Below are 27,332 nucleotides of genomic sequence, written 5' to 3' on the forward strand. Positions count from 1 at the left end.
TGGGAACTTATTTAGTTGTTCGGTAATTTAATTCGACGCAATGTGTCAGCAGATGGCACTTTTACAACTACAGAGATAAACGTCATCGTTAAGCATCTCAGTCAACCAACGTGACTGAATGGCGAGAGTTCTTGCGTCTGCTGAGTTTCTAAGGAAATGTTTTCACAGACTTGCGTAGAATTGCTGCCTCAACGTACGACCTACACAAAGAAGGCAAGGGTTTGGCGTGAAAGGACGCAAGCTAAAGAAAATTTGTGGAATCCAAGCAGTGCCTCATCGACAGTAAACGTTTTGACTTTCAGGACATGAGAAAGCCGATTGCTTTAAGCTGCGACTCTTCGGCCTGCGATTTCATGGCCGTAATTTTTCATGTTACACCCGGTCGTTCAGATACGTAGACCCATCGTCGCTCCTTGCAGAACACTGAGCGCAAAGGAGCGCAACTACGCTCGAGAAGGAAGCTATGGCTATAAGTTTTGGCCGAAGCAGGTTCATTACAGAACTTCACGGATACAAACTCACGCTCCATGCTGACCTCGAATAGAATTTGGGCATCTCAACATCAGGTAAAACTGTTCCTTCTCTGAATTCAGCGTTGCGCTATCACCTTAGCAGCGTATCAGTACAATTTAGCATAAAAAAGACACTAAAATATGCCTTGTATTTTTGATACAACGTCTCTCACTACCATTCAGACCACTCGTACGACTAAAAATGACCATGTTCTTCCCTAAGTCGTACAGTTATCTTGTCTCCCTGGCCCGCGCCCTACGATGATTACAATCAGTCAGTTTTCATTCGTCGAAACGAAATATTATATCAGCAAGGCCGTGCCACATGACGCGAGAGTCATCATTTTGATCCATCCTCTGAAAGTAGTGTTATCCCTGCTGCATCAAGACCACCCAGGAATGCGAAAAGGAAAATGTTCGCTAGGTCTTTTGTTTGGTGGCCGTTTATCGACAAAGACGTCGAAGTCACTCTAAGTCATAAAGTATGTCAAACGACAATGCGCGCGAAGGCAGCAGGAGCACTGTATCTATTTGATTAGACAAGTTCAAGTCTTATCTGACAGAAGTTCATGTCGACTATGCCGTAAAGGATCGCTCTAGCTTATTCCTTCTACTATACTTACTCAAAGTGGATAGAACCAAAATGCATCCGCACCACAACGGCGTTAAAAACAATTCGACTGTCTGAAAGAGGTATTTGGAGTTATGACTTCCCTTAACAACTGGTCAGCGATAATGAACCTGAATTCACTGCGCAGGAGTTCACCGATATCACCCCTTCTCACGAAATTCGACGCACGCGTATCCTATCATACCATGCTTAGTCAAATGGGACAGTATAACAACTAGTTTAGACGAAAAAATTTCTTTACTCGAACACGTGCTTCATCATGACTTAACAGACCAATATATAAATTGCATTCGCGTATTAATGAAACCTTGCTTGGTTACAGGAAAGCCCCTAACTCCATAACGGGAATAACAGCGGCTGAGGGGCTTCCGACGCGGCAACCCTGCGTGAAGCTTTCACTCTTGGAATTGAGTTTTGTGCAGGGCATGAGGAGTCGCGAAGACCGAAACGCTGCTTATCTCAACCAGGGCCTAGAAGCAGACCTGCAAATTGATGTTCGTGATTTTTTTTAACACTACGCGAGGGGAAACACTGTCGCGGGAGGAAGCTGTCCTGGCAAGAATGTAAGCGACTCTAGATCCGTAGTCCGATTCGGTGATTATTTTTGTTTTGCGCATTTCGAGCACATGATACACAGGTAGATTTCAGCCCCAGAGGAATCCATCCTCCAGGAAGTCGCAAAAAAAGCCGAGTTTGCTCCAACTGCTGGTAGTCAGCAGGAAACTCTATCAACATCCTCAGAAAAATCCCTCTGCTCACTGCATTGTTAGTGGTTAGAATACCTTGAGGGTGTAACGCCTTATAGAATGCTAGTTCTACAGAAAAACCATCATCGTATCCTTAGGCCGAACGCTCAGCACCACAGCCTTCGAATATGACTATGGCACCAACTTCAGCCCCGCCTGAAGAAGCCTCTTTTCGAAGTAATCGCTCAAGACGAACACCTGATCGCTATCAAGCCTCCAATTGTGTTGGCGGGGAGAAACGGTTGTGGCTTTAAATTGAGGACAAAGGCACTTTCTGTGTCCGCCAAACGATCTCATAAGAGCGTACCGCAGATGACTTGTGCCTTACCGGCAAGCAGTGCTATTTAAAAACGTACGCTGCTGTCTGCAGTAGAGGGCTTCGTAGGTTGCTGCTACTGAAACGTCTTCCAGCCGATTAGCCCAGAACAGCACCTATGAAGAAGGCATATAGGTGTTGGAATATCTGTGCGATTATGAGAGCTTAAGAACTGAGGAAACATTGTGATAAGTTACATTTAACCTTGTCATTTTATATTCATAATCTCTACTATACCAAAAACACAAAAATACGCTATTCGTCCACTACTTGGTATGAAAGGCATTTTCTGTGCTTTCGCACATCAGCTGAGATCTGCAGCTAACGTTGTGCAAATCACCAGACCCGGGTCAAGAAAATTAGTACAGAGTTTACTACGTTTAAACGTATTTAAGGTGTGGAATGACCACTTTCCTACAATACGCCTTTGAAAAGAAAATCGGTCTATGCAAGCCTTACATTGAACCAGTTATAAAAATCTCCTATATGCTTGAATATTATGCGTGTGCTATGTTAAATGAAGACGGCTATTTTCCGAAGGATATGGTCAGCGGGCAAATTTTACCTGCCGTTCCTAAAGTTCTGCTGTGCAATAAATTTATTTGTTGGCAACATGAAATTCGTCAACTGGCTCTTAATGAGCTTAGCATTTTATCCTTTGCTTTCACATTTTTTGTGCCCCTCGCTACGCGCGGTTGCAATATGTGTTCCAGAGCAAAGAAACAAGGGCTGAAATCATATCAAACACACTACTGCAAAAAGCATTTTTTTTCTTGTCTGCTAAACCAGGGCTTGCATTCTTGAACTCCCAAAACAAGCGGATCTAATAAGTTCAAACACCCCAGTGGGATGGTATTATAATATTAAATAGACAGAAATATAACGCCTTTCTTCCTAAATAATGCACCCTTTCCGAAAAACGCTTCATGGAGCCAGACCACACTTGGCACACAGCTGCGTCATCTTTACATCATTATTTCGTAAATGCAGTTGACGATAATTAAGCGGTCGAATTGGTAAATGGATGTCTATTGCATATTGTAACAATAAAGGGAAACTGGGAGATAGAAAAGAAGATACAATTTCTACCAGACGCCGAGTTCTACTCGTGGATTCCAGGAAATACTCACTCTGTTCACTGCACTTCGATCGGCAGTGTCGTTTCTTTTTGCTGTACCCCTATTCTTTCCAAATATGATTCTAGCTTCATTGCTTTTGCAACAGCCCCGGTACGTAAGAAACATTGATTTTGGATTTTCATTTCATCAATCACCATTAGTACTTTTTACTCCATCGCTAAAAACGACGGCATTTGACTAAAATACGAAACGCAACTGTTACTTGTAAGAGATTAAACCTATAGCACCTACAAACCTTCTGAAATACAGATAAGTAAGGGTCAATGGCCGCAGTTCCAGAAACGTCCTGTATTTCAAGAGAGTTTTAACGGTACCTATGTAAAAAGGGCGATAATGCCCTGCTGAAAAAAATTTACGGCCGATTTTGCTCCGCAATTCAACGTTGTACCGCGCGAAAGCCTGTCAATCCGTCTTTTCCATCCACATATTAGGGCTTCTAGACCAAATCTTGGGTATGAACCAACAAACATTTATAAGCCTAATGGAGGATGGTTTAAGACCATTTTGAACGCAGGACCACTCTTATTGTAATCTTCTATGCACTAACATTGGTTTTTATTCATTGCATAGGGATGGTAGATCATCAAGACAACAACGTGCAATGCACACCGCCAGATAGTGCCATTAAAACCAGCCGTGTCTTGGCTGTGTTGACAGCTGCGATTTTCCGTGCTCGTTCCTCACGAGAAACACCTGGATTCAAAACCACTCTTTTTCTCGCTGGAGTTTAATACCTCAGAATTTCTTACCTCATGAGTAACAAACAGGAGTAACAAACTGTCTATCATTATTAGGAAAAATCATGTGAACGCGAGGAATAGAACCGCCATTTTTCTGTCGCCTAGCCATTCACGCAATCAGCTAGTCGACGCCAAATTTCTGACAATGAGTCCATAGTTATTTTGCCTAACGTAAATACGCCGGGTGTCACGATAACATTCGGGTGTCACGATCTCGGTCTTTGATACTGACGAATTACAAATATTCTTTTAGGCGGGACAACATAAGAAACCAACTACGTGATTGTCATCAGAATATTGCATGCTATAGAAAGTATGTATTAACAGTGATTGTGGACATAAAAGTTCCAGAGTACTTCATAAATAATAATTCCACTTATCAACGCGCCATAAAAATTATATCCTATCGCACAGACTTAATCGTGCGTCTTAGTAATTTATACGAAGACAAAAAGGGTTCTGGGTGTTGGGCGATCGGCTTCATTGGATACTGAACCCTTGCTGTCCAGAGATCGTTTCTCTTCGGCAACCTTATAAAAGGTAAACATTATGAGAGCACTTACTCATTTTTTGCTAGGCTACTGAAGAACAAATAAAATAATGAAATATGCCGAAAAAGTTATACATCAATGAAGGAGAGAAAATTCGCAACAGATGCTAAGAATATCTAAATATAGATTCTTATCGCAATAAAACAACACTCTTCTTTCACGTTCGGAATAAATACTAAGTTCAACAGAAATGTTATGTAATAAAATAGGTTACTTATAGCTTCCTTAACACATCAGTTTTTCGTACTCTCTCTACAATGAACACATAGCCGCTTACATTCTACAGCCTCTATAGAGTAATGCAACTTGATAATTTCGGCGGCACATTCTAACCTTCTATGTTGCTCATAAATTCCAGAATTCAAATCTATTGGTATTGGTTTCACCCCGCTAACACATTGAACGACAGAAAAGACAAACACCACGGAGCGGATTCAAATCTAATTGCGCGTAAACAGTTTCAAAATATACTCGTTTATTGCACGACAAAAACATGTCAAATCTCTTCGTTATTCCATTTAAGCAATTTTTTTTTTTCGTAATTGTCGCTTTCAGAAACCTGGAGATAAGCCTCCATTCGGATGTGTTTTCTTCTGTAATACAACTGGTGGTTTATATGGCTTCTTTCCTCCTGGCACAAAATGTGAGGTAAGACACAGTGCCTTTGCACGGGGTACTAAAAATTACTTGATTGCTCAGTAAGTCTTATCTGGCAGAAACCAACAACTATGTTAGGCTTTGCGACCCGCGCAGATTTAAATGCTTGCGTACCAATGTCACACATTTATTACCACGTTTAAGGCTGATTTTCAGCCACTTCTGCTGATACTGCTAAAGTGTTAAACCGACACGTACTTCTCGAATGCCTCATATTAGGATGGCATCCTTGCGAGCGAATTACGATGCTCCTTGCAACTTCTTTGTCAGACGAAGCAGGCCTCCCGATTGAGCATTGCACCGCTGCTCAAGTAGACGCGCGTCTCTGTGTTAGGAAATTAAAAAGGGACGGAAGTTTGGCCCAGTTGTTCTTGATTCATATTAGTATTCAATAGCGGACACGCAAAGCAAATAAAAAAAGACTACAATCATCGGTACGCGCCGAATTCAGCGCCTTTTAGCGTGTCTCGTCTTTTTTTCTGTCCGTGCCCGAAATTTCTGTGGAACTCTAATATTAATTAAAAAATTAAGTTATCATTTTCAATGGGGCTTTGAGAATTGTGAAATTTGTTAATTGTCTTTATGAGAAAAAAGGCTTGTAAGTATTAAGTACTGGCTTGGTTCATAACAGAATATTAGCCCGATACTTATTACTTCGAATCTTTTCTTGTTTTGTTTTAATGGTTACAAAGCTTATGAATTGCATAGAAGATTGAGGACTTTGTTTAGAAGGACAATATAATACAGAACCCACTACGCGAAGCGTATAAGCTCTTGCGGCCAAAAAAGTCATTGCCCTCGCCGCAACCGAAATTGAAAAGGACAAAGTGGCAAAAAATACTGACGTGAATTTGTGGTAAAATCGTTAAGCAACTGTACTTTGTACAGCGTTCAAGGTGGCGCTATACCAGGAAGTCACCGGAGCGCATAAAATGTGCAAGGACGTAGATATGGAACAGTACGAACACTCATCCTGTTCCCTTTCCACGTCCGTCATGTTTCATTTCTACATCTTTGTACCTTTTACGGGCTCCTGTGACTTCTTGAGCATACACCGACACGCAGAGCTACAAATACTTCTCAGCCATACCAATTCCCTTTCCGTTGAGCACCAATCTTCGAATCAATCTGGTGGCTAGTTTGTGATAGGGGCTCAAACCAATAGCATGTGCACATTTAAAAAGGCCAGTTGTTCAGAAAGAAGTTAGGTGCTTAGCCATCATTTCCCCTAGGACCAAAACAAAACATTGGCGGTTTAATGTATGCTGAGCATACATTATTCCACTACAGGAATGCATACGTGCTGGTTCATGTTATGATAGCATAAAATAAGTGCAGATTGCGAGGAAACTTAGTGTCAGTCACGCGTGTGCTTGTGTTCTGTTGTGGAGGACAGCGAGTTAACGGCATGTGGTGCCATCTGGTGTTCTAAACGCGATACAAACAAGCTTGTGGAGCGCGCGGTACCTGCGCCAGGTTGCCCCACTGCTCAAATAAGGGGCCGGCAATACGCAGTAGCGGCAATCCTAGATCCCAGGCTAGAGGTTAACACAATTGTACCTTCTCAATGTCATTATTGGGGGTAGTCAGTTGAAAAGACTATTCTCCGTGAGTACTTCTTCAGGCGACATTATTTTGAAGTAACAATATTACGGCAACACACTAGAATTTCTGAAAATCACCTGATAGTAACCGTTCGTTTTCGAGATGTCCATCTGCCTTGGTGGACGGAACCGTGACGACAAAAGTGAGAGGAAAACTCAGCCGTTAAATGCATTTCTCCTTTAAAATATAAATGTATACCCGGGATGAAAGTTAGTGTTAGAGACTGTTCGCGTCTATTCTTAAAGCAAAGATTGAGCGTCAACCTTTTTTTTACCTATTTTACCAAATAAAACACGGGTAATTCACAAGCACTTAAATGTCTTGGGTGAATAAAAGTTCGTAGGAAGATCGGCATCAGAAATTGGTCGAAAGATTGGAACGGTGAAGATGTACTTGAAAAAAAGAAGATCGCTATCGGTACGTGTGCTTGACAGTCTGTATGCCTACCATGCTTTTCCAGTGCCGGCACCTGTAATAAACCTCCATCCTACACTTCGTCTTATCGCGGGGGGGTAGAAATGTTTATCCTGGAGTTCCGTAGCCGCACTCTCCCTATATGTTCAATGCCAGACGAAGCCCAACATCAAGGCTTGCAACCGTGTCCAGCTGTCATCTGCGCCGGCTCTCTTCGCCAGCTGCACCCGGCTACGTTCGGCGGGACCGATGACGACGATGTCAAAGATTCGCCCAGTTCTTTCGAACGGGGGAGCCTCTACAATAAATGGGACGATGAAACAAAACTGAACAATATAATATTTTAACTCACCGGCATGGCCGACTTGCGGTACTCCACGACGTCACTTCACATCAGTGGCATGCCTTCTGCGCAGCGGAGAGACTCCTGGTTCTCTTCTCTTATTGATCTCATCTCGGATCCATCGGCTGCTTATCCATCGTGTGCGCTTCGCCTCAAGCATCAAACTTCGCCATTCGTAACAACCTCTTTTACCGCCGCAACTACAGCGCCGATGGCAGCATATGGTTGCTAGTCATTCCCCGAGACCTACTCCCGCAACAATGTGACCCTTTCCACTCTGGCCTACAATACTGTCATTGCGGAAGTGTTCAAGAAGTATCATCGGCTACGCCTACGATACTGTTGGAGAATTACGTACAACTTCATCCTCGCTCATGCTTCGCCTGTTAACGTCGCCAGTGTCCTCCTTAGTACCCTGCTGGCGAGTTGCAGCCGTTGCCCACCACCTTCCTTTGACGCGTCGGTATTGATTTGTAGAACCGCTCCTGTACTTTGCCGCTGGGCATCGTTGTGCCATGGTCGCGGTTGAACACGTGACGTGATATGCGGAAGCCGTAGCCCTTCCATATGCCACAGCGTTAGACGTAGCCTCATTCAATTTGCAACAATTTGTCGTTCGCCACGGCGTAACTTGTGAACTACTCAGTGACGACAGAGGAAGCGTCTTTTTATTTGACGCTGTTAATGCTCTGCTCAGAAAGTGCCACATAACTCATCGAACCTCCACCGCCGGTCATCTGCAGAATAACATACTCGCCGAACGCTTTAACCATACCCTTGGCAACATGCTTTCTAGGTACGTCCCTTCCGACTACTCTGGTTGGGATCTCCTCCTTGTGACGCACGTGTGCAATACTGCTACACAGTCAAATACCGGTTTCTCTCCATTCTATCTTCTTTACGGCTGTCACCCTTCTGCTCCACTAGATACCATTATTCCGTACAAACCAGACGCATCTGTGTGTACACATGCTTCTGAAGCTGCCTGACGCGCAGGAGAGTGTCGCCAAATTGCCCGGTCTCTTACGACTGAAACCCAGCCCCACAAGAAATCCTGTCGCGGTGACTCTAATACGACACCGCAATTCTTTACTGGCAATCTTGTCTGATTTTGATTTCCATCACGCCCTCTCGGACTATCCTTTAAATTTATGTCCGAGTATCACGGTCCGTATCATGTCCGGGAGCGCCTCTCTCCTGTCAGTTACACTGTGGAACCCCTGATGCACTCACTTGATCTCCACCGACACGGCCGCGAGACTGTCCACGTCCAGCGCCTTAAGAAATACTACCACTATCTTGATTACGCCGTACGTCGGCAGTGTGGCTCCGCGTCTCCTCGGGGGCCCTTGTAAAGTTGAAGACGTACTTCAAAAAAAATAGAAGAAGCTATTGGCGTGTGCTCTTGACCTGCCTGTATGCGGACTGCTTCTGCCCTGCTTCGGGAGTCCTAGAACCTGTAATAAACATCCTTCTTACAATATATGAGTATTCAAAAGCTAAACTGACGTAATATACAAAAAATCATTTATCAAAGGTGTGTTGTAAAACATCGCTGAAAGTTATGTAAATTATGACGTAACATTTCTCGAAAATCCAAGCTATGGCTCTGAAATGTCGTAAAGGGGCCAGATATATCAATACCGAAATGTTCACTGATAACCCCCCCCCCCCCCCCCATCCCGCACAATTGTGCCAACTTTAACATATTTTATATTGGGGCAAAAATAAATAAAATCTTTCAAGTACATGGCATAGCCATCATTCGGGTAGTTGATTTATTAACATTTTCAACCAGACAGTTTTTATGAAACAAAGCCCTTTCTCTTGGCAAATGGGTGTCAAAAGAGATGTAAATGATCAAATCGATGCCCCATACAGCACTCAGCTTGTTTGCAAAGCAGTAGTAAAAACACGTCTCCAAACGGCCAAAAAAAAGGAAGTATGGTTATTGTTTTTTGGACAACATACAACTGAAATTATATGGGTATTCGTTTTATGTTCGCTGCTTCAACAACTTTGCTTTTTGAGGGGAATTCCTTAAGCAGCACGTTGCAATTTTTGGCTGGCATAAACTCGCCACCATCACAGCGTATGACGCAGTTTTAGTAACAAACATTGAGGGGAGGTTAAACTTTTTTTGTCAACATGCACGTGTATAGCAAAATGAAGTCAAAATTAAAATCAAGGAGGGACAAGAACATATCTAGATCATCATCCTCATCAACATCAGCCTGATTATACCCACTGCAGGGCGAAGGCCTCTCCCATATTTCTCCAATTGACCCGGTTCTGTGCTAACTGCATCCACTTAACCCCTGCGAACTTCTTAACCTCATCCACCGGCCTAACTTTCTGCCGCCCCCTGCTACGCTTTCCTTCCCGTGGAATCCAGTTTGTTACCCTAAGCGACCATCGGTTATCCTCTCTTCGCACTACATGCCCTGCCCATGCCAATTTTTTATTTTTTATTTCCACTAGAATGTCGGTAACTTGAGTTTTTTCTGTGACCCGCTCTGGACGCTTCCTATCTCTTAATGTTACCCCTACCATTTTTTCTTCCATAGCACTCTGAGTTGTCCTCAACTTAATTAGAACCCTCTTGGTTAGCCTCCACGTTTCAGCCCCATAGGTGAGTACAGGTAAGATGCAACTGTTGTATACTTTCCTCTTAAGCGATACTGGTAAGCTGCTAGTCATAATCTGCGAGTGCTTGCCAAATGGGCTCCATCCCAAGTTTATTCTTCTTGTTATTTCTTTTTCATGGTCCGGATCTGCTGTTACTACCTGTCCTAAGTAGACATATTCGCCTACTACTTCCAGTGCTTCGCTACCTAATGTAAACTGCTGTTCCTTCCCGAGGCTGTTGAACATTACCTTAGTCTTCTGCATATCGATTTTCAAGCCTACCTTTCTACTTTTCCTGTCTAGGTCATCAATAATTATTTGCAGTTCATCTCCCGAGTTGCTTAGCAAGGCAATGTCATCAGCAAATCGCAGATTACTGAGGTATTCTCCATCTACCCTTGTCCCTAACTGCTCCCATTCCAAGTCTCTGAATACTTCCTCTAAGCAAGCTGTGAATAGTACTGGGGAGATTGTGTCTCCTTGCCTAACACCTTTCTTTATGGGAATTTTGTTACTTTCTTTAAGCAGAACTATGGTTGCTCTACAGCCACTATATATATATCTTCCAGCACTTTCACATACGGCTCGTCTACCGCCTGATTTCGCAATGCCTGCATCACCGCCGAAGTTTCAACTGAGTTAAATGCCTTTTCGTAATCAATGAATTCTATGTATAAGGGCTGGTTATATTCCGAGCATTTTTCTATTGCTTGGTTAATGGTATGATCGATAGTAGAGTACCTTTTCCGAAAACCTGCTCGATCCTTTGCTTGATTGCAATCTAAGGTTGTCCTGGTTCTATTAGCGATTACCTTAGTAAATACCTTACACGTAACAGACAGTAAGCTGATCGGTCTGTAATGTTTAAGGTCCTTAGAGTCCCCTTTCTTATGAATGAGGATAATGTTTGCAATCTTCCATGCTTCCGTTACCGTCGTTGACACCAGGTACTGCGTATACAGGGTGGCCAGTTTTTCTAGGACGATATCCCCCCGTCCTTTAACAAATCTGTAGTTATCTGATCTTCTCCAGCTGATTTCCCCCTTTTTCATAGTTTCTAATGCTTTCTTGACCTCGTCCTTGATATGTTCTTCGGAAGGAAGAACATCCTGTGACTGTATCCCCCCCCCCTTTGCAGAAAGTTTTAAGAATTGTCCTCCTTAGATATATGCCTTATCAGGGCCCTTCGCAAACCCTTCCTTTGTAAGGTGTATCTGCACCAAACCCTCCTAAGTGGTGACTAATCATCTACCCGGCACTATAATTTTTTTTTTCCTGGTACTGCCGCTTTTACTTCTTTTGTAGGCCACGGGATCTCCGGTTCCAGGTTGAGATACACACTTAAGGTTATTATTATTTTTTACTATGCGGTTATTATCCTGGGACCATGTACTCCCCGCCCTACCCCCTCCTTTTAAGAATTGTCCCCCTAGATATATGCCTTATCAGGGCCCTTTCCATAGCCTCCCTTTGTAAGGTGTATCTTCACCAAACCGTCTTTAGTGGTGACCAATCACCTAACCGGCATAGTAGTCCCTTTTTTTTGTTTCTTCCTGGTGCTGCCGTTTTTACTTCTTTTGCAGGCTACAGAATCCCTGGTTCCATGGCTGAGAAGTACATACTCAAGATTTTTTTTTCTACTTCATGACCCACTTCCTTCTCACCCATCCTCTCCTCCCCACTCTTTCTCACCCACTTTCCCCCTCCCCAGATTTTCTTCTTCGGAAGCAAAAGCGTATTTAAACCGCTGCCAGTGATGATCGCTATACCCAGACGAAGAAAAGTCCACTTGTCGAAACATTGGCTCATCTGCGACCTGAGGCGTACCCTGTTCGGTTCTTCTTTTTTATACTCCGGAAGGAAGGACATATCTAGATATGTGTACCTCTTTCAAGCTGATCGAACATTCAAATTAAACACTTTAAGGCTTTGTATGAAATTTCTATCAATTTCCTCCTTTAGGATGTATGATGCATCGTACAATGACAAGAGCAGATATTGAGTCCTGGTGGTCAAGACTCAGGACTTCTCTATGAGATTGCAGGGAAGTTCTTGAATGATTTAGGATAGGATTGGAAATACGTTAATTTCTCCCTAAATGATTTGAAAACGACTCCTTCTTCGTCGCGTCTGATAAGTAATATTAGTGACACCAGTGTGCTACAAGACTAATATCTTTTTAGCATGTCCACTTCGTAATTTTTTATAGACGTGTGCCCAACGGCAGGGTCAAGCTTTTTCGGATAACTGAATTCAAATTTGCGTCCTTGTGCTTCTTTCGGATATGCAGGCAAGCATCTCCGCACGATCACCTTGCAAAGCACAGAGTGATACCAGGCTCTATGTCCGCTGCGATGATGCACTGACAAGCGAAGAACCGAACTAACCTCTTGGGGCACGGGCGCTGGCTGGCCGAGCAAATTCGTTTTAGTTTTGGCTGGTATAACTTTGAGATCAGTCTGATTCAGTGCCCATCCAAAATTTAACTTATACTGTGTGATTAGAGGGCTTTGATTTTTCTTACCGTCACTTGATCGGCGCCTTTTTTTACGCTAGTGATCTCTTTTCCTTGCCGCTCAACGACTCTCAGCACCATGTCGGTTTTATGGGATAACAAATGGACGTTGCTCTCGACAAGAGTAATTTTTCGAGTGAAATATTTCATTTTAGCTTACTTTTGTTTATGCGACTTAATGTCCGAAAGCAACTAAGCCAGTGAGAGACACAGCAATGAAGGGCTCCGGAAATTGCGACCACGGGGGGCTCATTAGCGTGCACTGACATCAATCTCATCAGCGACTCCAACAATGAAAAACATTGTTACATGCTGTGTTGCTCAACTGTTCGTTATGCTGCGCGGGTGCTTTCGAGGCGATTTTCTACTGATATTGCATTATTTCAACGCATTCATTTCAATGCTGTTGCTGTCAGGAGCAAGAGGTAACCCATAATCGAAATAACATCATTGACAAATTGTCACTCATCCGCCGGGATATGCAGCAGCGTATTTTTGAGAGACATTTCCAGACTTATAACGATATCAACTGCCTGAATCACCCAGACCAAGTGATACATTATAGTAATTGAATTGCGTATTACAATTACTGTAATTTATTTACTTTTAAGGTAATTGCAGTGTAATGTATTACATTTAGGTCTAATAATTTAATAACTTTCTAAATTACATTGCAGCAGTAATTTCGCATGAGAATTAATTCTTTTCTAGATAGGTCTTACTATCCAAGTAGCACAGACTGCAGCCCCAGTAGGTTTAATGTAGGCAAGTAGGGCTGGGGCAACCATTATAAAACTGGCATTGGTCCTCAATGGGACAAAAGTGGGCAAGCCCTATTTGGGTTTGCCCCTGCTCTTATTACATGGGTCCTACAACGGCGTTGCTCGGGGTAATGCAGAACACATTCCAGCATCCAGATCACAAGGGTCCCTTCTAGGATATTTGAGGGCAAATCGAACCGAAATGTGGGCTCTTTTCAGGAAAGCCCTTATTTATCCGAATTGAAGCCGCCCACATTAACCCTTTGTGGGACCTGCATCGGCCGTAATGGGGCAAAAAAGCGGGCATGCCAACGTGCCGCACCACTCGGCTCCTTTAGATTACTTGAGGGCAGGTGGAATATGAATGGGAGCTCAGTTTGGGCAAGCCATCATGGAGCCCGAGTGAGGCAGCCTTAGCTAAACCGCTTTAGTCCCACATCGGCCGTAATGGGGCTGGAAGACAGGCGGCACACATGATACCAAATATCGGTTCCTTGTGAGGAATTTGAAGGACGTGCAATAGCAAGTGGGCTCCAGGTTCAAAAACAATATCCAGGCCAGTTGGGGCTGCCTACGCAAAGGCGCTGCAGATTCAACATTTGCCTTGGCGGGGGTAGAAACTAGAGATGTACGTTACATGTCTTAAGGTTAATTACTGACGCAACGTAAATGCGGGCTTTTGTAGCGAGGAATAGCGCTAGCCCAAATGGGGTTGCCGAATAACTGCTGCTGTGGGGCCTATATTGGCCGTAGCGGGGTTTAACACACCGAAGTGCCTGCACACAATTATACACGCATTCTCTGCCCTAAATATTTTTATAGGTAATTTGTACAACAGTTGTTAGCATTTTTAGTCGCCAAGAAATATACATTGCATTAGTTATCGCTGTGTCATACAAATTGTGTCTAAAAGACTGAAACACACTCATTGCTAATTGTTGCTCCTTATGTGGTTGCCGTGGACATCCTATAACTGTCAGTACAATATTACTGTTCAAAACATACATCTTCACCGCATGAACAGGATGCAACGACAAGTAAGTTAGACTATATTAATAATATGAATTGTGAAATTTAATGTTGTAGCTGTTTAGAGAGGGCGCACATGTATAAAATAAATGCTTATTTATGTCCGTAAATATTCAGCGGGAGAACTTGGATTAGGGCTTCCGACTAATTGTCTGCGTCGGATTACTATGAGAATCGTGTGCGCAAGCCCAAGTGCGGCTTATCGCTGTTAATCCGCATTGGTCCTATGATGATATCTGAAGAGGTGACTGAAACAAAAAATAAACGTTCATCTAGCGCGGCTGCACGAATTTTTTGCAGTAGGACCATCCGAGGGAGGTGGCGTTGTGTATACATTTGGCAATGCGGGAAAAATGTGGGCAGGCCCACAAAGGCTGATTGCATCCGTTCAAAGTGGGCTTTTGTCGGCAGCCCACTACAAGACTACTTCAGCCCCAATTACAGCACCCAGATCGAGCCCACCAGGGCTATCCTGCATTGCCTACACCGGAGCCACCGGGGTTCCCACTTGATAGCCCACATTGTGCTGCCTGGGTAAAGTCAACTACTGCTCGTCCGACAGACGGCGTGCCGGGGGCCGCGAAAGCAGGAACGACACGCCGCAAGACTGGGCCATTGTAACGGATCGACAAAAAGAAGCAAAACTGAGTAGACTTGCGGTGTCCTTCGTAGCCGGATCATTTGCTTCGAGTGTCATTTGAATAGCAGCAGTCATTCCCCAAGAACAGAGATTCAGGGCATGAAAGGGCACCGAAGGGGAAGATGGTGCAGAAGATCCAGAGTAGAAAATTATTCGGGAGCGCACTGTGGCACTCTCTGTTGCGTCGACAAGAGCACAGTGACAATTGGTTACAATCGTCGCACAGTGCGACACGGCGACAGACGGAAGGTCTGCGGCGTGAATATCACTGAGTGCAAGATGCCAAGGTTAATTTCTGGGACCATGGATGATATCAATAACCTGCTCGGGGGCTTCAAACCGTAGAGACAGTGCTGGGCAAGAGGACGCTGCATTCGCCGGTAATTTCTGTCATTAGCGCTGTTGTTGCGACTGTAGGAAGAAGGAAAAGAAAATGCACGGGCCTGCTACTGGCTCTCTAGCTGAGCCACCTCCGCTGGCTCGCGCGGACAAAATAGAGAAGAAAGAAAAAGAAGAAGAAGGATAGAGAAAGAGGCGCGTCGCAACAGCCGTCGCCCACCACCGAAGCGATGCCAGGTTCAATGACGGCCCATCCTTCGCGCTGCAGTATTGCAATGAAAGTTGGAACTTTTCGTCCATTCTTGATTTTCTTGTTTTGTTGTCGTAGACTTTCTGACAGTGAGCGCGCTGTAGGAAAGAGGAACGAAATAGTTATCGGGGCCCTAATTTTGTGCGAATAGGTAAGAATACGTGCATCGCTTTTGGAAACAAGTTTTTAAGGCGAAAGCCTTTGAGATCTCGTACTCGCGGTGACCGTCCGTCCTTTACATCAAAAGGCTGGAAGAAGAAGAACCGCTCGTCATAATAACAACACAGTAGTCTCCATCCTAGTGGAGAGGAACGACAACAGCGAGTTGCTAGGCAAACTACGCACTCCCTCTTCGCTCCTCAGCGTCAGGTGGCGGTGCCGAAGCGCTTGTCTAGTTGCGCAAAGCAACAGTGACTTGTCATGCACAGGCAGGCAGAGCGAGCACACACTGCGGCGGCGCTACTTTGTCAGATGTGTCGTTGCAATCGAGTGAGTGAGTTGGATAGCTCTAAAGTGGTCCAGTGATTCTGCACCAAGTGGTTCAGGTAAACGCAAGAAGACGGATTCCCCCAACACCAAACGGCGGAAGGTCAATTTGCGACTGCTTCAGGAACGGCTCGAGGCTTATTCTGGGACTAAGGCGAGAGGTGCGGACGAAACTGTACACGACACCGCAATGCTTCGCCTGGGATGAAAGCAAGGGAGGAAGAAAAAAAGGGGCAACGCCGACTAATTGGCAGTCATTAGCAGTCGAAGTGGCGTGTTAAAGGCTTTTGCCTTTAGTCCACTTTAGGCTGGCAAAATGCTCCCCAAAGTTTTCTGTTTTGTTTGCTAGGGTTACTTAGTTCTTTCATGCATGAAAACTATGAAGTAACTTGAAAGTAATTGCATTACTCTGCAGAAGTAATTGTAATTCACTCTCATTACTTTTTGGAGCAATAATATCTCGATTTACGTTGTTTTTTATATTTCCTGCCGCATAATTAGTAATGTATTTACTTCCTTTCTGAAAGTAATTTTGCCATTTATGGATTAGGTCAAATTGTTCGCTGAACCAAGCTGCCGTAACAACCCAAATATATGCAGGGCTGCTGTGGCAGTCATTATAGCAGCATCAAAAAGTGTAGATCTGAAGCGAAGCGTATGATGTGCAGAGGCAGGAAGCGTTGACTAATATTTCGGATTCAGCGTCCTGGCAGCCGTTTCACCAGGCTGTAGGCACCGACTGCGAGTATTCAGAGCACGTCCAGGCGGTGATCGAATCAGATCGGCACAGCTGCCAAACAAAAGTTCACGCAACCATTCAATTATTCTTTCATTCAACATTCTTTAGAAAAAAGTATACAAAAATTCTGTAGACGTCTTATATAGCTTAGTTGTGAAAATGCGAAAGCATTTTTTTTTGTCGCAATGTTGATGCAAATGTTTCTAAAATTATTACCATAACTTCTTGTTATGTGTTGGTTGTTTGGTTCATAGAAGACCTGCGGTATTCTAACCTTGTCTTTACTAAATGACAAGAGCTCTTGAATCTGAACGCATGCTATAGAGACATAATCCCAGTCCATCTAAGGTTTCATCTATTTCTATTTAACGCACATCTTTACCGCGTACAGGCCCATCACCACAAATCACTGCGTAAGCGCAGCCAGATCACTCCCTAGTTCTTTTTGTTCAATATTGTTATTGTAGCATCTGTACGAATCTTAAATCGACGCTAGTAAGTTGCACATACAACTTGCTCAATAGGTTTCATCTAATATGCTTACAAAACTACATTTAATAGCATATGTATTGGGGTCCTACCTGGCAAAGTGAGGATCTAGGGGAAAACTGCAGTGCTAAAAGATTTATTTTATTGAATTCTATTTACCGGCCGTCCCAATCACTGCCGTGTTTATGGGTGCCATGGAGCCATGACAATCCCGACTGCAGCAGCAGCACCACAAGGATTTTTGCGTAATCAACCTAATAGACCTCTTCCCTGAAAAGATATTATTATGTTAAAAGAGTCATTGCTTGAGAAATTCGCGCGCTATGAGTGATGAGTGAGATAGGCGCTTGAATGCTTCTCGAGCAATATCAGATTGTGTGCCGCATAACTTCAAAATAACGCATTCATCGATGTGACAAAGTATCCTCAGATAGTGAATGAAAGTGAAATAAGGCTGGATATCTACGAATACAATATTAATTGAGATAAAGCTGTATTTCTTTCAAGCGTGTCCTCTTTTGAGGAGTCTGTGGTGAGACATCCCCTGATACAAGATGTAAATCTCGATTCTTTATTATCAGTGTTTTGTTCAGCTGACTTATCCCGCTTAATAACGGTTTTATGCCGTTGTAGTGGTATAAAGAAAAGCACATCAGTATGATGCTGCTAATTAAGGTTGGCCAAGAATACCGTGGTGATATATTTATTTCGGCAATACATTTCGCACGTTGCCGCGCGGCATTGCATTCGATTTGAAATCCTGACTCCTGCAAATATAACAATAAATTTTTTCTCGTATAAATGACAATTCGTTTTTCGTCTAATATAATATTACTCAGACTCCACTGAGCTCTTCCTGGCCATGCGCGGCACTAGCCGTAATCTGCGTAAATAGTGATGTTGCTGTGGCTACATTGATGACAGGGTCGACAGGTAAAAGGGACTATGTGAGAGCTTAAATTACGCAGGTAGTCAGTTATTGTGTGAAGACGTTCAATAATATGAAAATTGAACGAAGAAGTGGATTTGTTGCTGCTTTCCGCGTGCAATGCTCTAAAATAGCCAGTGCCAAACGCATAAAGCTACACACGGGTGTCCACTTCAGTAGCTCTAGCATGCCAAATTTCCAGCAGTCCTATCATTGCTGAAAACTATGTCTAAAAACTACGCTGCTTCTGTGGCAAAACAGTTTTAGCCCATAAATACCGAACGTTTATGATTGCCCTGGTGGATAGGTATGCGGCAAGGTGATCACATTATATAAGGCTGTAAGCTCTTAGCTGTTAGCTGTCAGCATAAAGAAGATACGACACCAGTATATTTCTTAAGGGTGACATGCTTTCTGGTGATAAGTGGAACAGAGACCTTGGAGCGGGAGAGTTAGTCATGATATAGCTTAATGAACAGCCCCGAAAGTTCGGCACGACAAAAACAAGAGGCGCAAGGACCGCGATGTGCCCGTTTCTTCATTCTTCATCCTTTTAGGCCCTTTGATGCGTTGACTGCACTGTAGGTTACAGTACAGTAGAAAATTCGCTAGAAAATATACCTGGTCTGAATCGGAACTCATTCGTATCAAATCGGGGTAAGGAAGTTAAAACAAATTTAGTTTATTTAGATGTGTCACCAGAGAGCTTTTTGTCTAAATTTCAAATTCTAAAACAGTATTTTTTTTAAAATCTGATTCAGTATAGGCAAACATTCTCCAAATCTGCATAATGTACTGAACCTTGTAAATCCCTTGGAATGGAAGGGATGTGAACAAAACAAAATACCCAAAGTGAAGAGCCTAAGAAGCTAATAAGTGTTCTAAAGGCGTCATCACGCGGGCTTCTTTCCAATCGCTATATAAAAAAATTGGTTAGATGGCAACAATGAAGGGGTGTATTTGGCAGGCAACTACGACCTATCAGCGAAATGTCACTTACAGCCTTAAATTCTAAAGTTATTGCAGGATGTTTTGACAATAATCGTTTATGCATAAAACACGAATGTTTATGGGATCATTCTCCAACAATGTTTTCTATTTCTAGAATGTTTGGTTATTCTAGCCGTTTTCTATCATTGGAATTATAACGCCATTATTGGTCGTTGTGCTTTCGCAAGCTGAAATGGGCCAAAGCTTAAGCGATGTATTACGTTACACCATATGCTGTTTTCAGGAGGATATTAACGACGCCATGACCGAGCTTTATACGACATACCCCCTTTGTACCTGCCTCATCTTGCCACGGTGCAGAAGCAGATATTCAAACGCGCTTCTTTTAGGCCTCAGTGTGCGTGTGCACATAACAAACCGAGACACTTTATTCCGTTCGAAATGTATCTACATTCCGTTTATTCTTTTAAAATTTCAGCATAGAATAAATAGAACGCACTATGTCGAAGGAACGTGCAAGGAGCAAAATGAAAAAAGAATCTGCACTGAAGATGTAACGACTCCACCAGCATGCTGAAGCTCAAGAGGAAGAAAGTCCGATGGATATATTTGAAATAAACATTCTTCCTTTTTTTGCTTTTGAGAATCATCTTTCGCTATTCGAGTCCAAGCCAGCACATGGCCGTCAAATTCATTTCGGCGGGACGAACTATGTATTCCACTTACTCTTTGTTAAAATATATCCCATGTTCTCAAAACGACGCCCCTTATTTAGCACTCTACATCAATTCCGAAGGGCTTTTCATTCCATCAGTGCTGTTCTGCGTCAGATGTACTTTCAGTTTTTGCTTTTTAGGTATCAATAACCTCACGTGCTTGGTCAGGTTATCACAAAAAGGAAACTCAGGAACCGCAGTTAAGGAGGAAGTAAAACTAAGACAAAAACTGCCATTGTGTAAAGAATAGTAGTCGATCGCTCATTATACCGAGCACGTTTGGGGATCATGGCAAGTTATCAAATCAATAGAGAGTGAACGTAAAATGTATGAGGCAGAACAGAAATGAGAAGAGTAGACTTTAATAAACCTATTCTGCCCTTCATTTCGGTGTGTCATGAGCTGACATGGGTATTTGTGTGAAGGACTAAGTCGCAAGTGCATGTTCTCACAGTATATCATCTCAGTTTTTTTTAACCTGAACGCACGCGCGTCGACCGCCAAGTCGATAAGTGCCGTAAGACGGAACACATCGGCGAAATGAGTGAGAATACGCGCGTGCGCGCAATGAGCACTCCGATGCAGCTATCCTCTGCCAGGCTGTTGTGGGAACGGGCCGCACCCCTGCTTGTTTTGAGCACCGTTATCGTCGTCATCTTGTTTCTTTTGTGAACGCTTTTATCAAGTTTTAAATAAGCGGCCAGGTGGTAGCACTAGCTCTGGATGCAATGCGATATACGGCCGCTGACATGCGTATCAGTATTTTGTTTCTTTTTGCTATGGGTCACAAAGCAGTTTCCTCCGGCACATTGAAGGTTTTTCGCTTATCAATTCACTTCGCTTACTCCGCTTATCAATTACTGTGATTATCAATTCACACCTATCTCTCATACAGGAAAGCAGGCGGTACCACGAGGCCTCTTCTAATCTTTTCCCAGCGGCATGCAGAAAACAGAAGGAAATGAGGTAACGCACAAAAAAGCAGGTGGGGTTGGATCCAGTTCCCGTAACAGCCTGGCAGAGGACAGCTGCACCGGAGTGCTCATTGCGCGCACACGCGTATTCTCGCTCATTTCGCCGCCGTGCTCCGTCGTACGGCGCTTATCGACTCGGTGGTGGGCGCTCGTGCGTTCAGGTTAAGAAAGTGGGAGGGTGTACATGTATTCCAGTACGTAAAGGGAAATTTCGACCTGCACGCCTGAGCACGTATCCCAATAATCAAGAAGCGATGGAAATAAATTTCGGAGTCTGGACAAACGCCATATCAATCATAGTGTGATTAGGTAAGTGGCTTTCATAACGAAAGATCCCACAATTTACCCGCTTTCACCGAGAACGCTCGCAACGGAGAAATGCGTTTTTGTTGTGAATAACAAAGTCAATGCTTTTTAAACCTCATATGTCAGAAAAAGAAAGTACCAAAGTGTTCTACAAAGCTTTCCTGCTGCACGTTGAAACGCAAACACCTGCGTGAAGTAACTGTCAGGGTTATTCATGCATTTTAGCATCTCCACTGTTCACTTTCATCACATATTCTAAGCCACGAGTATCCATATCTACTATATGGAAAGTTCTCTTGAAAGCTGAAACGAACTTTCGAATTGTTCATTAGGGTCTGGGGGATTGCAGTCTCTCTCAGACTAATCTCTTGAAAGCTTTTCAGATGTTCCGCTATCTCCGGTAATCTGCACTTTCTCTGCTTAAATAGGTGTCGTCGTACTTCGCGCAAGTCTTTCTGATACGTAATCTCAGCTTCCTGCAGTCCATACTATAATTTACATAATTATAAGAACAACTGCTGAAAACACTATTTCACGCAGAAGTCAGGAGATCTAAGAATAAAGTTAATTTAAAGGCACAATATGTGACAAACTTTGGATTGGTGAACGAAAGTCAGATATTTTACACAAATCATAACGCAGGTGCAGTTGCATAAATTAACTATGGCTTCAAAAGCAACTCGTTCTGTTAAATAGGAATGAAGAATTACACTGTGTTGTGATCCGGTGCGTTTGTGATGATCTGGAGCTGAGCTTAATTTTCGGCCATAGTAGACTGGTATAGACGTGACTAACGCGATGATATTTACTGCAGCTTCACTTTACCATGCACTGTGTTTCTTTGTACCTATTGCTAAACTGGCCTTTTACGCCGTCTGCTTTCGACAACGGTACATATAACTTTATTCATCTTCGGGTAGTTGCGCTATACTTTGGCACAAGGACGATTTACAAAAATCAAGACAAGACTTGTACGGGCGCGTATGATGTTCTTACCCTGCTGCGCACCTGCGTGCTTTGGTGGGTATTGTTATTGACTGTGTGACCAAAATAAAATCGTATAAACAAAGTTTTAAATGTGTCCTAGATCACTGAAACATGCAAATAACTTTTACCGCCACCATTACTCACTAATTTTGAAGGAAGCAGCTACGGAGTCATCTGTTACTCGTCATTCAGGTGATATTGAACATAATAAACCAAGAGCTGGAACGCGTTCCTCGGTATCTGGTCGTTGCGTACAAAGCGGATACCTTCTGAGCTTCCGTGTCCTCTATCCTTGCGAAGCAGTAGAGTCGCACAAAAGAGGCAGTGTTGGGTTAGAGGGAGAAGATCAGGGTCGCATGCAAGACGGCCGTGGTTCAAATCCCGGTGCCGCGCAATTCTACAACACATTAGAAAAAATCCACGTGTCTGTGGAATTAGATCAATAAGTTTGGGGTGCAACCTGTTGCCGGTAAACACCTCCGACAACGCACTCCCTCACAAGAACAGGGGTTGGCCAACCTGGAGCAGAAATTGGCCAACCTCCCATGATTAGTCCTATACCACCCTGGCCCCCAGTCGTCAGCGGCTGCGGAGTAACTCACCACGGTGGTGCTAAGACCTGTAACGCAGTGGGGGCGCTAAGAATTTCTGGTTTCGGTCAGGCCGCCATTGAAAACTGGCCCTGGCAACGTTCAACACTAGAACCGTAGCTAGTGAGTCTAGTTTGGCAGTGCGGAGCTGAGACGAACTAGAAGGTATCAAAAGAGATAGCAGTAGTTGTAGTAAAGTAAAAAGCTTTATTGAGGTGCTACACTTAGGCGCCTAATAGATCGATGGCCTGCTGGACGAGCAGGCGCTCTACCTTTTCACCCTCAGCACCAAGCTAGTCAACCAAGGTTTAGATAGTATGGTAGAAGGTGGGAAAGCATCCCGATTTCAATGTAACCGGACATGAAAATAGGCAGTGTGAAAGATTGGCATAAGGGGAAGGGCAATTGGCGTATGATGGATCACGACGTAATTTGTAGAGATATAGCCGTGCACGGGTTATGAGTGCATTCAACTGTGTTTGCCGAAGGACATGAGCCTCCCGAACGGAAAGATTAGGATGAGGGTCGGGGTAGAGCTTGCGGTCTATACGAGCAGTATTGAAATATTCGCTGATGATGGCGCGAAGGGACAGTCTCGACAAGCCCTCCACGGATCTTGGGCAGGGGATGAATGGTGCCCGGTTACGAGGTTCACGGGCAAGCTGGTTCGCCAGCTCAGTGCCGCCAATCCCCGAGTGTTCAGGGATCCATAGGAGGAAGAAGGGGCAGGGCTGTAGCGCAACAAGTGCACCCTCGAGCTCCTTGAACAGGTGATGTGTTAGAGTTTTAGATTGAATGGCACTAATAGCAGCCTGGGCGTCAATGTATATAATATACTGAGGCACAGGTGAGAGAGAATGGGAACTTTTAATGGCATGAGTGTTGGAGAGGACCTCAAGCGAGATAATATCCGGAGGGTGGAGAAAGGGGCCACTAGTGTGTGTGACAGGGGTAGATAGACGACGATGAAAGAGGACCTGGCTTCCGCACCCGCGAGGAACCACATAAGAGGCATCCATGGAAGCGCCTCTATGGGTATTTAAGGGCGGACTATGATGAGAGGCAGCAGCATGTCGGCGGCCAGCATGCAGAACCGGCTGGAAGAGAAGTATACAGAGGTTAGTGGCCTCCGGAGGGGAAGGAATTGGCAGAGGGGCTTACTGGATGGGAGAAATCTTTGCATGGATGAGAAGCCAGCGTCGATGAACTGTGCCGGAGAGGCGAGCTATCTGTCGGTCACGGTTAAGAGAAAGGAGACTGAAAAAGCCCGGTGTCATAAAGGTTATCGGTGGAAGTGGGTATGGGAAGACAAAGAGCAGCTTTATAAAGGCCATGGAGTGTGAGTGAGTGAAAAACTTTATTTAGCTCTAGATTGGCTTGTCTTCTACGGTTTTCAGATGACGTCGTCCATCTTCTAACACAAAGGTCGGGTGCCCTTAGTCCAGGGCTCCGCTGAATGCTGCTGCCAGTTGTGCTCGCCAAATCAGACTTTCTTGGTCGACTCGGCGATCGCTGGAGAGCACTCCCTCTCATTGCTCCGCACTCGGGTTTCTTATAACGGGTACCATACTTATCCTCTGGCATGCCCACGTTATATGGTACAGCGTGGGTGGTTCTTGCCACAAGGGCATTTGTCAGTGTACTGTGTGGGATACATTTTGTTGAGTACGTGTAGGTTCGGATACGAGCCCGATTGTATCTGCCTCCACGCGACTGAGTCCTCTCTGCTAAGGGAGTTGTGTGGTGGTGGGTACCGCTTTCTGCAGCCCTTGTAATGGTTTAGTATCGCCGAATAATCTTGGGGTACAGGTTCGTTCCCCTTGAGGTCGCCTACGTTGGATGCTCGGTAATAAGTGTACTCTCGAGCTATCCTGTCCGCCTCTTGGTTCCCTGTTACTCCCGCGTGTGCCGGCGTCCATACTAGCGTATGCTTGATTGGTTTTTTGTTTGGTTGTCTTGTTATGTGGCCCCTAGAGCGAAGTATGCTGAGCGCTCTGTGCCAGATTCAGCCGCGAAGATAGTTGCGGCATGCTGTTTGTAAGTCTGTAGGGTTTGTTAGAGACCGTTTAGATCGATAGCCCTCCGCTGCCGCTATAGCAACGGCCGCTTCTTCAACCTCGACTATTGTACAGTCTTGTAGTGATGCGCTGGGGATCTCGCGTAGCGTCGAGTCAATCACTGTTGTTACCACATTGCTGTTGTGCTGCCCCGCTTTTCTGGTGTATGTGGCTGCGTCCACGTATACCATCGTTTCTCTGGGTGCTAATGTCTTTTGTAGGTATTCAGCCCTTGCCTCTCTGCGTGCTTTGTGTAGGTTGAGATCCATGTTCCTGGGTATTCGTCCGGGATTGTTTGTGTCCTCTGTATCTCTTGAATTTTATCGGCGCGGCCCAGTTTCTTAAGCAGCTCCCTGCCAGGTGGGGTCTGCTGTTGTCTGCGCACTTGGGGTTCTAGTTGTGCCTCTCTCAATTCATCGAAAGTGTTGTGTAGTCCTAGGGCTAGGAGCTTTTCGGTTGAAGGGCTGTGAGGAAGGTGAAGTGCGGTTTTGTAGGCTTTGCGTAGAATCCCGTCCACCTGTTGTACCTCACTCTTGATGGGGTCTTAGTAGGGGAGGCTGTATGTCACTCGGCTGACTACCAGGCTTCTAACCAGCTTGAGTGTGTCCTCCTCTCGCATGCCATGACATCTGCGTAAGATGCGCGTCATCATGCGGGTCACTTGTAGAGTGGATGCCTTGAGTAGGGCGAGGGTGTGGGTACAGCGTTGGTTTGACGGTATCCACATCCCCAAAATTCTGATGAGGGTTTTTTTCTGGTATCGACGTCCTCTCGAGGTAGACGTTTAGCTTTAGGTCGTCGCTAGTGGGGACTGTGCGGTTGTGTCTTAATCACCAAACTCTTAAGAGCTCGGATTTCTCGGTGGAGCATGCTAGCCCTCTTGCTCTCACCTAGGTCTCTACGCAGGTGGCTGCCTTTTGTAATTTCTCTTCTTTCTCTCCGAGCGAGCCTGTGTTGATCCAGATGGTGATGTCGTCGACATACATGGCATGGTGTATGCCGTCGATTTCTTTCAACTGTTTTGCCAAGTCAATCATGGCTATGTTGAAGAGCATAGGAGAGATGACCGATCCTTGAGGTGTTCCTTTGTTTGGCGTAAGGAATTTGTCTGATCTGAGGTCCCCCAGGCCAATTGTTGCCGTTCTGGTTGACAGGAAGGCTTTGACGTAGCCGTAGACTCTCCTCGCGCAGTTCAGGTCATTCATGCCCTTAAGGATAGCCTCGTGACTGACATTGTCAAAAAACCCCTTGATGTCCAATGCCATTATTATGTTCTCTCCGCTCTTGGGGAGATTCCCGAGTACTTCTTCTTTGATTTGAAGTAGTACATCCTCTGTCGATAGTTTTGCTCTGAAACCGAACATCCTGTGGGGATACAGTTCGTTGTCCTCCATGTACTGTTGTAGTCTTAGCGTCATTACTAGTTCGTACAGTTTCCCTAGGCACGATGTGAGCGAGATCGGTCTGAGGTTCTCAATTTGTAGTTTCTTGCCCGGTTTAGAAATCATGACTACTTCCGCATGCTTCCACTCCTCGGGGACGGTCTCCGCTTTGCAGTGTTTGTTGAGAAAGTCGGTTATATCAGCGACTCGGTCATCACTTTGGTTGCGGGTGAGTGCGTTATTGATCTTGTCCGCACCTGCGGCCGTGCTTCTGGTTGTGTTTCAAATCGCTGCGTAGACCTCTCCTCACGTGATGGGCCTGTCCAGGGTATCGTTTTCTCTTCCCCGGTAGTGCTCTACGTAAGCCGCTGGATTTGTGTCCCCGAAGCACTTAACGCGTGCTTTCTCCAGGAATTCTGAGTCTGGTCCCTCGATCTTGTGGATTACCCGGTAGGTGGCCTTGTTGTTTTCTGCCTTGGTCTTGGTTGGATCTATGAGAGACTTGAGGGTATGCCACATCCTCTCTGTGCTCAAAGTTCCGTTGAGGGAGTCGCTGAATTGTTGCCAATTTTTCCTTGCCAATTGCGCCGTGTACTCCTCTGCCTTCGCTGTGACTTCTGCGATGTTAAGTTTTAGCTTTCTGTTGTACTTTTGTTTCTTCCATCTCTTAGTGAGCCCGCGTCTAGCTTCCCACAGCTTGAGCAGCCTGGCGTCTACCTCGGGTGTCTGCGTCGTTCGCGCGATTTCTTTGGTGTACTTGCGCTGTTTTTTCATAAGCATGTTTTCCCACACTTCTATCGATTGGATCCCGTTCTCGGCGAGATTCCCGTCGATGCCTCTCGAAAAGCGCTCCAATTCGTGATTTTTGCCGATCCCAGCTAGCGCTTTAGTCTGTCTGAGGTTACTTGCTT

General features: G+C 44.6%; 1 protein-coding gene across 1 annotated transcript in view; it reads left to right on the top strand.

The window, feature by feature from the left end:
* Positions 1 to 20,030, top strand: part of LOC146171543 (uncharacterized) — a 146,822-nt gene extending 126,792 nt beyond the window's left edge. Inside the window, exons 6-7 of the mRNA XM_084586480.1 lie at positions 5,191 to 5,283; positions 19,888 to 20,030. Coding sequence (XP_084442606.1) covers positions 5,191 to 5,283; positions 19,888 to 19,986 — 192 coding nt within the window. The 3' untranslated portion in view covers positions 19,987 to 20,030. The remainder of the gene's footprint in view (positions 1 to 5,190; positions 5,284 to 19,887) is intronic.
* Positions 20,031 to 27,332: the final 7,302 nt, after the last annotated feature.

The sequence above is a fragment of the Amblyomma maculatum genome, unplaced genomic scaffold, assembly GCF_055883805.1.
Source record: "Amblyomma maculatum isolate TAMU_Amacu unplaced genomic scaffold, ASM5588380v1 scaffold_20, whole genome shotgun sequence".
Taxonomy (NCBI): Eukaryota; Metazoa; Arthropoda; class Arachnida; order Ixodida; family Ixodidae; genus Amblyomma; species Amblyomma maculatum.